Below are 12,364 nucleotides of genomic sequence, written 5' to 3'. Positions count from 1 at the left end.
AATCTAAAACAGGCTCCAGGCTCCAAACCGTCAGCACAGAGCCCAACACAGGGCTTTAACTCACAAACTGTGAGATCATGACCTGAGCAAGTCGGACGTTTAACCAACTGAGCCACCCAGGCACCCCAAAAGAATAAAACTTTTAAATTAAATAGGATGGGGAGCCCGGGGGGGCTCAGTCGGCTAAGCGTCCGGCTCTTGGGTTTTAGCTCAGATCATGATCTCACAGTTCATGAGTTTGAACTCCATATCAGGCTCTGTGCTGACAGTGCAGAGCCTGCTTGGGACTCATTCTCTCTCTCTCTCTCTCTCTCTCTCTCTCTCTCTCTCTCTCTCTCTCTCTCTCTCTCTCAAAATAAATAAATAAACTTAAAAAAAAAAGATACATGGCATTAAATTCCAAAACACACAAAATCAACAACGAGTACTGTGTATGATGCTAGCTTTTATTCACTTTAGTACTTTAAGTTGTTTATAAAAATTAACCAAGGAATCAATCGACATATTTCATATGACATTAAAAAAAAAAAAGTTCAAAGTATCATAAAAAAACTGAGGTGAGTTTAAAACAAGGCCATAAATTCTTCAGGTCATGATCTTGCGGTTCTTTGAGTTCGAGCCCCGAGTTGGGCTCTGTGTTGACAGCTCAGGGCCTGGATCCCGCTTCAGATTCTGTGTCTCCCTCTCTGCCCCTCCCCTATTCACACCCTGTCTTTCTTGCTCTCAAAAATAACACTAAAAAAAATAATAATAAAACAAGTCCATAAATTCTTTAATACTCTTCCCCTTCAAAAGGAGATGCTCTCCTTGAATGTGGGCTGGACTTAGTAACTTATTTTCAACAGACAGAATACAAGTAGTAGTGCCAGAGTAGAGCTTTACAGATTAATCATAAAAGGCCCTAAGGCTTCCTCTTTGCCATCTCAGATCACTCACTTTGGGAGAAGCCAGGGGCCATATTGTGAGGACACATAGGCAGAGTAAAGAACAGAGGTACCCTGCCAACATCACAGTGATTCTGCCTTCTAAAAGAAAATGGTCCTCTGTCAGTCAAGCCTTCAAATGACTACAGCCCAGGATAATAGCATTACTGCAATCGCAATGAGACCCTAAGCCAAAACTACCAGTGTAACTGCTCCTGATTTGCTAACCCAAAGGAAATGTGAGAGAATAAATGTTGTTTGAAACTACTAGGCTGTGGATCAACTTGCTACAGCATAACCAATAAGTAACTAAAACACTGAGTTAATTAAGTTTTAAGCCAGTATGGTATCCTAGAAAGAAATGGCGTAGGATTAATGAGAGATCTGGGGTCTGGTCCTGGCTGTGCTTAACAGTCAATGTGGTTGTGGGCCAAATCCTTTTTCTGGGCTTCCACTTCCTCAAGTGATAAGATAAAAATGAATTCCTGATTTCTGAAATTGACTGAGCTAAGGTTTAATCGAGTAAAAAAAAAAAAAAGTTCTGGGGCGGCTGGGTGGCTCAGTCGGTTAAGCGGCCGACTTCGGCTCAGGTCACAACCTCACACTCCGTGAGTTCGAGCCCCGCGTCGGGCTCTGTGCTGACCGCTCAGAGCCTGGAGCCTGTTTCAGATTCTGTGTCTCCCTCTCTCTCTGACCATCCCCCGTTCATGCTCTGTCTCTCTCTGTCTCAAAAATAAATAAATGTTAAAAGAAAAAAAATTAAAAAAAAAAAGTTCTAAGATCAAAGATCAAATATCATGGAGGATTTGTTAAACGAAGTTAAATAAGCTTCTTGACTTGAGGACTTTACACATACTTCAATATGCTAATCCTACTTAGTGGTACACACTAAGATTTTCCAAAATCACTTTATAATGAAAACATCTTCTTCTAAAGCTCAAGCTCCTGGGATTTGGGTTCCAAACAATACTCTGTGAAATCCTGACCTTGCTGAGTCCTTAGGGTCCTCTTTACTCACTGGGTCACAAATAATAACATAAGCTAGGACCATGGTCTCTGAAATAAGAATGGAATGGGTCTCCTCAATTATAAACTGGGAATATTCCTGAGTATCTACCTTGTCTGGCTACTGTGAAGTAAATGAAACAATCCCTGTAAAGCACTTGACACCTTGCACAGCACTTAGTAATACTCAAAAAATGCTATTACTGATTTTTTTAAGTTTATTTATTTATTTTAAGAGAGAGACAGAGACAGAGAGAGCTTGAGAGAGCAGGGGAGGGGCAGAGAGAGACAGAATCCCAAGCAGGTTCCACCCTGTCAGCACAGAGCCCAACACAGGGCTCGAACCTATGAACTGTGAGATCATGACCTGGGCTGAAATCAAGAGTCAGATGCTCGGGGCACCTGGGTGGCTCAGTCGGTTGCGTGACTGACTTTGGCTCAGGTCATGATCTCAGTTTGTGAGTTCGAGCCCCGCGTCGGGCTCTGTGCTGACAGCTCGGAGCCTGGAGCCTGCTTCGGATTCTGTGCCTCCTCCTCTCTCTACCCCTCCCCTGCTCATGCTCTGTGTCTCACTATCTCTCAATAATAAATAAACGTTTAAAAAAAAAAAAAAAAAAAAAGAGTCAGATGCTCAACTGACTGAGCCACCCAGGCGCCCTGTATTATTTTATTTTATTTTTTTTTTTAAAGTAATTTCTAAACCCAATGTGGGGACTGAACTCATGACCCCAAGATCAAGAGTCATGTACTCTCTGCCAAATGAGCCAGCCAAGCACCCTGCTAACTACTATTGTTAATGAGGATAACCTATAATGATTAAATTTTTAAAAATAAAAATATTAGCACTGATGTTGCTAAAGATGTGGGGAGCCAGGCACTCTTATACACCACCACAGCGAATGCCAAACTGGTATTCACTTTGCAGGAGGACAGTCTGAAAATGTTTCAGAACCAAATTAGATACACCCTTTGGGAGAGCAATTCCATGTACACACTCAACCTCAAAACTTAATCTAAAGAATGTACAAAATTAAATGTACAAGGACAAGCAGTGAAGTACAGTTTATGACAGTAAAGTATATTCCAAATATGAACATACAGAAACCCACATATTCAAAATTAAGAATGAGAACGAATTTACTAAAATGAGAAGATTTCAACATAAGACTGTTGTTGTAAAGGTGGTTATAAAGCAGTATGACCTCATTTTTATGAATATACATAATATGGGCAGGGCATATGTGAATAGAGAGAGGGAGAAAAGGAGAAAGAGAAGGAGGGAGGGAGAGAAAGGGAGAAAGAGAGAGAGGGAGAGAAAGAGTAAAGGCTGGGAAGGGCAGGTATCAGAAAGGTTTCCAACAACTGGCTATCTCAATAAATAAACCTGGGGTGGGAGGAAGCAACAATGTTTCAATCAGCAAGAAGGGGGCTCAGAAAAATGGCACTTACATCGACTGCAGCGTCCTCATCATCTGAATCTTGCAAACCGAGAGCTGCTTTTTGCAACTTCTTCCTCTCATTGGCCAAAGCTTGTTCTGTTTCATCAAACTTGAATCCCTTACCAGAGAACCCACTACTCTTTTTAATTATTTTCCCTTCCTTTCAAGGAAAAACAAAACAGTTAATTTCATAATAAAAAAAACTTTAATGTTTAGGAATTTAGGAGTAATTAAGTATTTTTCAAGGTAGCACATACCAATGTATCAAAAACATTTCATCTAGCATGAGAACAAAAAAAGAACTCTTCAGTATGATACAAAACATGGAGTTGAAGCAAAAGGGAGGATTTTGTTGTCATTCCTTTTCCCTCTCTTAAAGAGACAGTTACCTTATCAAGGTTTACAAAAATAAAATATTCAAGGTTTACAACACAATAATGACCTGCATAAAGATAATGGGAATTGGAAAAAACTCACAGCTTTCTGCTGATCTTTGAAATCACTCCAAAGTTTCTCCAGATCAGAAGGCACCGCAGTTCCTGACAATTCAAGAGCTTTAATTATGTCACCAGCATAGCGAGCTTGATCTTCTGTGATAAAAGTATACGCATAACCCTAATGAATGATGAAAAAAAGAGAACTATTAGACACTAACAAGATGACTCTTACTCAGATCACAACATAAAAGTAGAATCATCTAATAATAGATCTTCTTAAGAGTGACTTCATGGGGCACCAGGGTAGCTCAGTCGGTTAAGAGTCCGACTTCAGCTCAGGTCATGATCTCTCAGTCCATGAGTTCGAGCTCCTGTGGGGCTCTGTGTTAACAGCTCAGAGCCTGCATCCTGCTTCAGATTCTGTGTGTCTCTCTCTGCCCCTCCTCCCCTCACACACACTCTCTCTCTTAAAAATAAATAAACATCTAAAAAAAAAAATCAGGGGCTCCTGGGTGGCTCAGTCAGTTAAGCGTCCGACTTTAGCTCAGATCATAATTTCACAGTTCGTGAGCTCAAGTCCCAAGTCGGGATCTGCGCTGACAGCTCAGAGCCTGGAGCCTGCTTCAGATTCTGTGTCTCCCTCTCTCTCTGTTCCTCCCCTGCTCATGTTCCGTCACCCTCTCTCTCACAAATAAATATTTTTTTAAAAAAATTAAAAATAAAAATAAGCATACCAGAAACTCATTTCTTGATGCATAAACAGAAATTCAATTTTATATAAACGTGTAATTGCATTGTCATACACATTAATTTTAATATAATACATTATTTTTCCCCCTTTCACTTGCATTCCCTTCCTACACTACCTACTGCACCTCTCTACCCCAATTAACTTGTATTCACTTGCTAGGACACAGCTTCCCACATATTTCTCCCTCTGCATATTTTTTAAGACCAGTAAGAGATATAAAAACATTTGTTTCTGTATGTGTAATGTGTTTTTACATACAAAAATGAAGTCAGCTATATAACCTCCCTGGGGTTTTCTAAAGCCTAAGATTTCACATTTCCCTAGCAGCTTTTTGGTTCAGGCAATAGAGTTGGGAGTAGAATGGCACACCACAATCAGACTGTCTTCACATACACTGTGTCCCTACCAGAAAACTGTTATGAATTGTAAAACATGGTTTAACACTGTATTTCAGGAATATCTAGTCACCACATGACCCATGGCCTGCTTTTGTGCTGTCCATGTGCTAAGAATAGTATCACATTATTTTAAGGTTTGTACGTGCACATAATTTTACACAAAGTTTCCCATAACCACAGAATAACTCAGGTTAAATCAATAAAAGCCATCACTATGTATTAGCTGTGTAAGCTGGGCAAGTAAGTTAACTTCCATGTACCTTAACTTTTCTTATCTATTAAATGGTATTACTCACCTCAAAGGGAAATTGTGAGGATGAAGTGAGATGATTTATGTAAAGCAATGAAAACAGTGCCTGGCATTCAATAAGTACTCCATAAATACATTATTATTATTATTATTATTATTATTATTATTATTATTGCCTCAGTATGTAGAAATGTCCAGGAATGGAAAATCAAATAGATCATCATACCATCATCAGTGTTTCTTTTTCTTTTTTTTTAATGTTTATTTATTTTTGAGAGGGAGGAAAGAGCACGAGTGGCAGTGGGGCAGAGACAGAGAGAGAAAGACACAGAATCTGAAAGAGGCTCCAGGCTCTGAGCTGTTAGCACAGAGCCCAACATGAGGCCCAAACTCAGGAACAGTGAGATCATGACCTGAGCCAAAGTCAGACACCCAACCGAACGAGCCACCCAGGCGCCCCAATCACCATCAAGGTTTCCAACAACAGAATATTCTGCTTGCTGCTTTCAAAAAGAATGAGTTAGACCTATATAGTTACCAGACTATAAGTGAGTTAAAAAACCAAGAAATATACATAGTGTATGAAGCAGGACAGGGGAATAATGAGAAAAAGGGTAACAATTTTGGTAGGAGTATATTTTATAATCCCACATTTTAAAAATAGCAATGAAAAATCTCAAACTATATACATGCATGTAAAAACATATACAGAAATTTTTAAGCAAGGGAAAAAAAAAAACCTAAAAGACATAAATAACACTATCTGCCTAAAGAGAACAGCTAATTATCAATAACTTTAATAATACTGTGTATAGAAATGATGAACATCAACTAATCCCCATACTCTGATGATTGAAGATTTTCAAAATGTTTATGTTAACTCCTATTATCTACTCCTTATAACCCTAAACAAACAACAAAAAAAAAACCTATATTTTATTAATACAATGGAAATCAACTTTAAAAAGTTCTTTTTACTTTATTGCCTGCTCTTCCAGTCCTTCCCGCTCTGTGCACATAATCCTCATAATGGTTGGGGCAGCTGTAATTTACTACAAGAATCAGATGTTTCACATCTAAACCTCGGGCAGCAACAGAAGTGGCTACGAGAAGTTTGCAGGTCCCATTCTTGAAGTCATTTATGATGCTATCTCTGTCATATTGATCAATGCCTGCAAGTAAACAAACAAAAAATGTAAAACCACATACTGCATTTAAATTGTTCACTTCATCTGACACAGAAATAAGTTAAATGCAGAGTAAAGAATAAACACAACTTACAATGACCAAACGTCTACCAACTACAATACTGAAATAAAACACTAAGGAAATTTAATGGCCAGATCAAAAGCTAGTGCTATTAACTCATTGATGAATATTCCAAATATGTTCTTGTTTTCCCTCCTTTCTTGTGAATATGGATTATAACAGCAGAAACCCCATCTCAGATTCATTAACCTATACTTAACCTATTTATGGGGTAAAACAAGAAAAGGCAGATACATTCAGCCTACAGTAACAGGATTCTTCAGATCTTTCTCCTTCTCCTATAGGTTATTAGAGCCTTGCTACTCAGTTTTGTCCGAGGACCAGAAGCTACATCACATGGGACGTTGTCAGAAATGCAGAATCTCAGAAAAAAAAGAGAAAGAGAGAGAGAAAGAAAAAGAGATAAAGAAAAGAAAAGAGAAGAAAAGAAAAGAAAAGAAAAGAGAAAAGAGGAAAGAAAAGAGAAAAGAAAAGGAAAGGCAGGCCAGATCCTACCCCAAACTACTGATTCAGATTTTTCATTTTAACAAGATACTTAGGTTACTGATTACACATTACTATTAAAGTTTGAAAAGCACTGGTTAAAAACCACTGAACTGGGTCTCTCTTAAATATGTTTCCCGGGGCGCCTGGGTGGCGCAGTCGGTTAAGCGTCCGACTTCAGCCAGGTCACGATCTTGCGGTCCGTGAGTTCGAGCCCCGCGTCGGGCTCTGGGCTGATGGCTCAGAGCCTGGAGCCTGTTTCCGAATCTGTGTCTCCCTCTCTCTCTGCCCCTCGCCCGTTCATGCTCTGTATCTCTCTGTCCCAAAAATGAATAAACGTTGTAAAAAAAAAAAAATTAAAAAAAAAAAAAAATATGTTTCCCAAAGAGCCTCAGGGTGAGTGATAACGGAGGGTATAAAATGCCAAAATGTTCTATTACAAAATACTCAGACCGAAAACTGATTTAATGATGGAGAACCTCTAGTAATTAGAGAAGGGAATGGGGTAAATTCTCAAACCATGAAAAACTCATTTTGGCAGCAGGAGATATTCTAAGGCTTCATATAAAATCTGAGTTTAAAATACACAGAATACTTAGTATCTAAATATATATCAATGCTAATTAATACTATTACCTAAAACTTAAACATACTCCTCAGGACACCTGCCTGGGTGGCTCAGTCAGTTAAGTGTCTGACTTCGGCTCAGGTCATGATTTCACGGTTTATGGGTTCAAGCCCCACACTGGGCTTTGTGCTGACAGCTAAGAGCCTGGAGCCTGCTTCAGATTCCATGCCTCCCTATCTCTCTCTGCCCCTCCCCTGCTTGCACTCTGTCTCTCCCTTGCTCTCTCAGCAAAAAAAAAAAAAAAAAAAAAAAAAAAAGTGTACTCTTCAATGACTGAATTAAAGAAATTATTTGGATCTAATGTCAAAATAACTAGAATCCAACACCAAATCCAAAAGTCTCTTAAGAAAAATTAATGAAGTCAATACCAATATAAATTAAATTTAAAATTAAAATGTACTAAAACTTTTACTTTAGACTGAGGTATCCTGACTACCTAACTCAGCTACACATACCTTATTCCTTGAAGTGAATATAATATGCTAAACACAGTATATGGGATACCTGCCCAGCAGCAATTAACCCTCTTCCTTTTTTTTTTTTTCATGTGTATTTATATTTGAGAAACAAAGGGAAAGAGGGAGGGAGGGAGGGATGTGTGGGAGCAGGGGGGGGGCAGAGAGAGATGACAACAGAATCTGAAGCAGGCTTCAGGCTCTGAGCTGTCAGCACAGAGCCTGATGTGGGGCTTGAACTCACAAACTGTGAGATCATGACCTGAGCTGAAGTCGGATGCTTAACCAACTGAGCCACCCAAGTGCCCCAACCCTCTTCCTTTTTAACAGAACTCCAAATTTGTTCACCTATCCACCCAACATGTGATCACATATATCAAACCAGAGATGAGCCTAATTCTCACTTTTAGGTGAATCAATCCTATTCACTTTCTGTGCTTAAGGCATCCTTTGTAAAAATTAATGAGGATGAGACCCAGAGAGCTATACTTTACACAGGTCATCTCTATCAATATTCAATGTATTAGAAACTGAGAAAATTTGTGAATACTTACGAACTTGTTTAAAAATAACTTAAAAGCAATTACATATTAAAATTTAGGGGCATCTCATAACAGAAGATAGTTGGAGTCTCATATCTTCTGCATCCCATCTAGTGCAATAGAACATGCCATGATGCCTTCAGAAAACTACACTATACACTCCACACAGAATGAAAGTAAAAAGGCAAATCACGTAGTAAGGTTATTACACAAATACTTTTGATCTCATGAACCCCTTAAAGTCTCTGAGAACCTCAAGGGTGCCAGGGCAAAACTTTAGGAATCATTAGTCATTCTGCTTGCTTACAAATGATTTAGGCATTAGCATGTGATGCAATTTTTACCAAAGAGATAAGAGAAGTACAGACAAGGGATTATGGGGGGGTGGGGGTGGGGGGAATATCCTTATTACTTATATAAAAAACACACAATATCCCTCAATGTAGGAAAAGCTCTTATTGGACCAACCCTCTTGCAGATAGCAACTATAAACTCTGGGCAAAATATTGGGAGAAAAAAAAAAAAACACAAAAAACCTACCTGAAGGCACAAGAGTATGACTAAAAACAAGCAGAAACTGGAATTTTTGACATTTGGAATAATACACTAGCAGTAGTTGCAATTACAGGATTCAATTTATTTACTTTAAACTTTCTGTTTGGGGAAAAGCCTTGGGAAGCCAAGGGGGACAAGTCAAACTTGAATAGAAACTGGAATTTTTGACATTTGGAATAATATACTAGCTGAGGACCAGAAAACAGGAGATGAAACAGAGTAGGCAAGCACAAACATGTGGACCCTAAACTATGCATGCATGGGACAGAATCCAAGCAACCTAGGTATGGCTAAAAGAAATTAACACAGGGGTGCCTGGGTGGCTCAGGTGGTTAAGCATCTGACTTCAGCTCAGGTCATGAAGTCCTGGTCCCAGAGTTTGAGCCCCTCGTCAGGCTCTGTGCTGACAGCTCTGAGCCTGAAGCCTGCTTCAGATTCTGTGTCTCCCTCTCTCTTTGCCCCTTCCCCCGCTCACACTCTGTTTTTCTCAGTCTCTCAAAAATGAATGTTAAAATTATTTTTACTAAAAAATAAAAGAGGGGCGCCTGGGTGGCGCAGTCGGTTGAGCGTCCGACTTCAGCCAGGTCACGATCTCGCTGTCCGTGAGTTCCAGCCCCGCGTCAGGCTCTGGGCTGATGGCTCGAAGCCTGGAGCCTGTTTCTGATTCTGTGTCTCCCTCTCTCTCTGCCCCTCCCCCGTTCATGCTCTGTCTCTCTCTGTCCCAAAAATAAATAAAAAATGTTGAAAAAAAATTAAAAAAAATAAATAAATAAAAATAAAAGAAATTAACAGATTTCAGATGTTGCCCATTAAAAGAAGGACTGAGTTTAAAATAAGGGTCCAACCAAGTTAATGTCTTATTAAAACAAAAGTCTTAAGGAAAATATGAGAATTCAGACCCTACAATGGATTATTCATAAAGGGCAGTATACAAATCAAAATTATTAGATAAAAATATAGAAATATATAAAACAAAATAAAAAGATAATCAACAGAAACTGACAAGGTGACCAAGATATGATTAATAGTCAAAGATTTTTATTATTTATTTATTTATTTTTGAGAGAGAGAGAGAGCGAGCAAGCATACACATGCACCCGTGGGAGAAAAGCAAAGAGGGAGAAAAAGAATCCAAGCATGCTCTGTGCTGTCAGCGCAAAGCCCGACATAGGACCTGATCCTACAAAGTGTGAGATCACAACCTGAGCTGAAACTAACAGTCAGAAGCCCAACCTACTGAGCCACCCAGATGCCCTAATAGTCCAAGATTTTTAAAGCAACTGCTGTAACTGTGATCAAGGAAAAATTTTTAAATGCTCATAATGAATGGCAGGAAATCTTATGAGAGAAACAAGAAGAAAATATAAGAGAGAGCCAACTAGAAATTCTAGAACTAAAAAAAAAAAAATCTGAATTAAAAATTCACTGGATAGACTTAACAGCAAATAAAAGAGGGCAAAAAGAAATCCGTGAACTTGAAGACAGTTAAAGAAATGACCCAGTATTAATTATAGAGGAGAAAAAAAAGTTGAAAAACAAAAGTGAACAAAGGATCAAAGACATGGGAGATGGTACTAAAGGGCTGAACATACACATAATTGCAATCCCAAAGAGAGAAGAAAAATAGCTCTGGAAAAAAAAATTAAGATACAAAGGTCAAGAATTTCCCAAATTTGTCCCAAATTACATCTGAAAAACATAAATTTACAGATTCTACAAGTTCAGTGAACCATGAGTACAATAAACACAAAGAACCATACTGATACACTAACCATATGACCCAGCAATCCCATTCCTGGTTATCTATTCTAGAAAAATTTTCACATACAACCCATATTCAAACATTTAACAGCAGCTCTATTCATTTTTGTCTAAAACTGGAAACAACCCAAACATCCTTCAACAGATGAAGATACACAAACCGTGGTACATCCATACAATAAATATCTCTGGGCAATAAAAAGAGATGAATTGTGCAACAACTTCAGTGGATCTGAAAATCATTACGCTGAGTGAAAAGAGTCAACTGAATAATGTATGACCTATATTTACAAATATTCTTATAAAAACACATCAGTGGTTGACGGGAGTTATAAACAGGAGGAGAGTTAACTTTTCAGTTACTTTTGTAGGTATAGGACAAGGGAGTTTTGGGGCATGATGGAACTGTTCTGTATCCCAATTATATTGTTCCCTGTGGGATGGCTGAAGCAGCAGAAAAACAAGGAACAGCCCAGGTGTCAAGAGAAATGAACTGAACGAACGGGGATAGATTTATACAAAAGAATATTAACAATAAGGGAAGAACTACTGGTAATGCAACAACGTGGAAGAATCCCAAAAACAAGCCGAATGAGGCCAAGGACCACCCACCATATGACGGAACCAAGCCAATGAAGAATGGACAACCCAGCACCTAGAGCTATCAAGTCAGTAAGGGTAGAAGCTGAGAAGGAACAAGGGGGAAGGGAAGAGGCGGCGACCAGAACCTCATAAAACAAAGGCCCTTGCCTATAGTCCACAGGCATTCACTTTCAAAAGTCCCCTCTCTATAAAGAGAGCTTTCCTACTATTAAAAAAACATTTTCTGAAGCTAAAAAAAAGAAAAAAAAAGGCCGAGTAAAAGATAACTTGACACAAAAATGTTGAGAAAGTACAGTTTCATTTATCTGAAATTCTAAAAATACAACAAATATATGTTGGAAAAAAATGTAAAAAGTGGTTGCCTGTGGGGATGAGAACAGGCATTAACTGGGGGGAAGTTCTGAGGTTGTATATGCATAGAGGTTTGGGTTTCACAGCTTATATATATTTGTCAAATCTCATCAAAGGGCACACTTATGATCTGTACATTTTACTACAGTTTACCTATAGTTTGTGTGTTTTTTTTTAATTTGGGGGGACGGGGCGCCTGGGTGGCTCAGTCGGTTAGACGTCCGACTTCAGCCCAGGTCACGATCTCGCGGTCCGTCAGTTCGAGCCCTGCGTCGGGCTCTGGGCTGATGGCTCAGAGCATGGAGCCTGCTTCTGATTCTGTGTCTCCCTCTCTCTCTGCCCCTCCCCCATTCACGCTCTGTCTCCGTCTCAAAAATAAATAAACGTTAAAAAAAAAAATTTTTTTTAATAAATAAATAAATAAATTTGGGGGGCGCTTGACTGACTCGGTATACAACTCTTGATCTTGGGGTCTTGAGTTTGAGCCCGACGATAGGGACAGAGTTTACTTAAA

The 12,364-nt window shown here is 39.0% G+C and overlaps 1 protein-coding gene across 2 annotated transcripts in view; it reads right to left on the bottom strand.

Annotated features, from left to right (window-relative positions):
* DDX46 (DEAD-box helicase 46) overlaps positions 1 to 12,364 on the bottom strand; it is a 71,384-nt gene that overhangs the window by 14,895 nt on the left and 44,125 nt on the right. For both annotated transcript variants that reach the window (XM_043588134.1, XM_043588143.1), the window contains exons 16-18: positions 6,182 to 6,375; positions 3,845 to 3,982; positions 3,378 to 3,527 (exon numbers count right to left, since the gene is read on the bottom strand). In XM_043588134.1, coding sequence (XP_043444069.1) covers positions 3,378 to 3,527; positions 3,845 to 3,982; positions 6,182 to 6,375 — 482 coding nt within the window. The remainder of the gene's footprint in view (positions 1 to 3,377; positions 3,528 to 3,844; positions 3,983 to 6,181; positions 6,376 to 12,364) is intronic.

Source organism: Prionailurus bengalensis, chromosome A1 (assembly GCF_016509475.1).
Source record: "Prionailurus bengalensis isolate Pbe53 chromosome A1, Fcat_Pben_1.1_paternal_pri, whole genome shotgun sequence".
In the NCBI taxonomy this organism is placed as follows: domain Eukaryota; kingdom Metazoa; phylum Chordata; class Mammalia; order Carnivora; family Felidae; genus Prionailurus; species Prionailurus bengalensis.
Note: the sequence above shows the minus strand (reverse complement) of the source record. Positions and strands in the feature narration are given on the sequence as shown.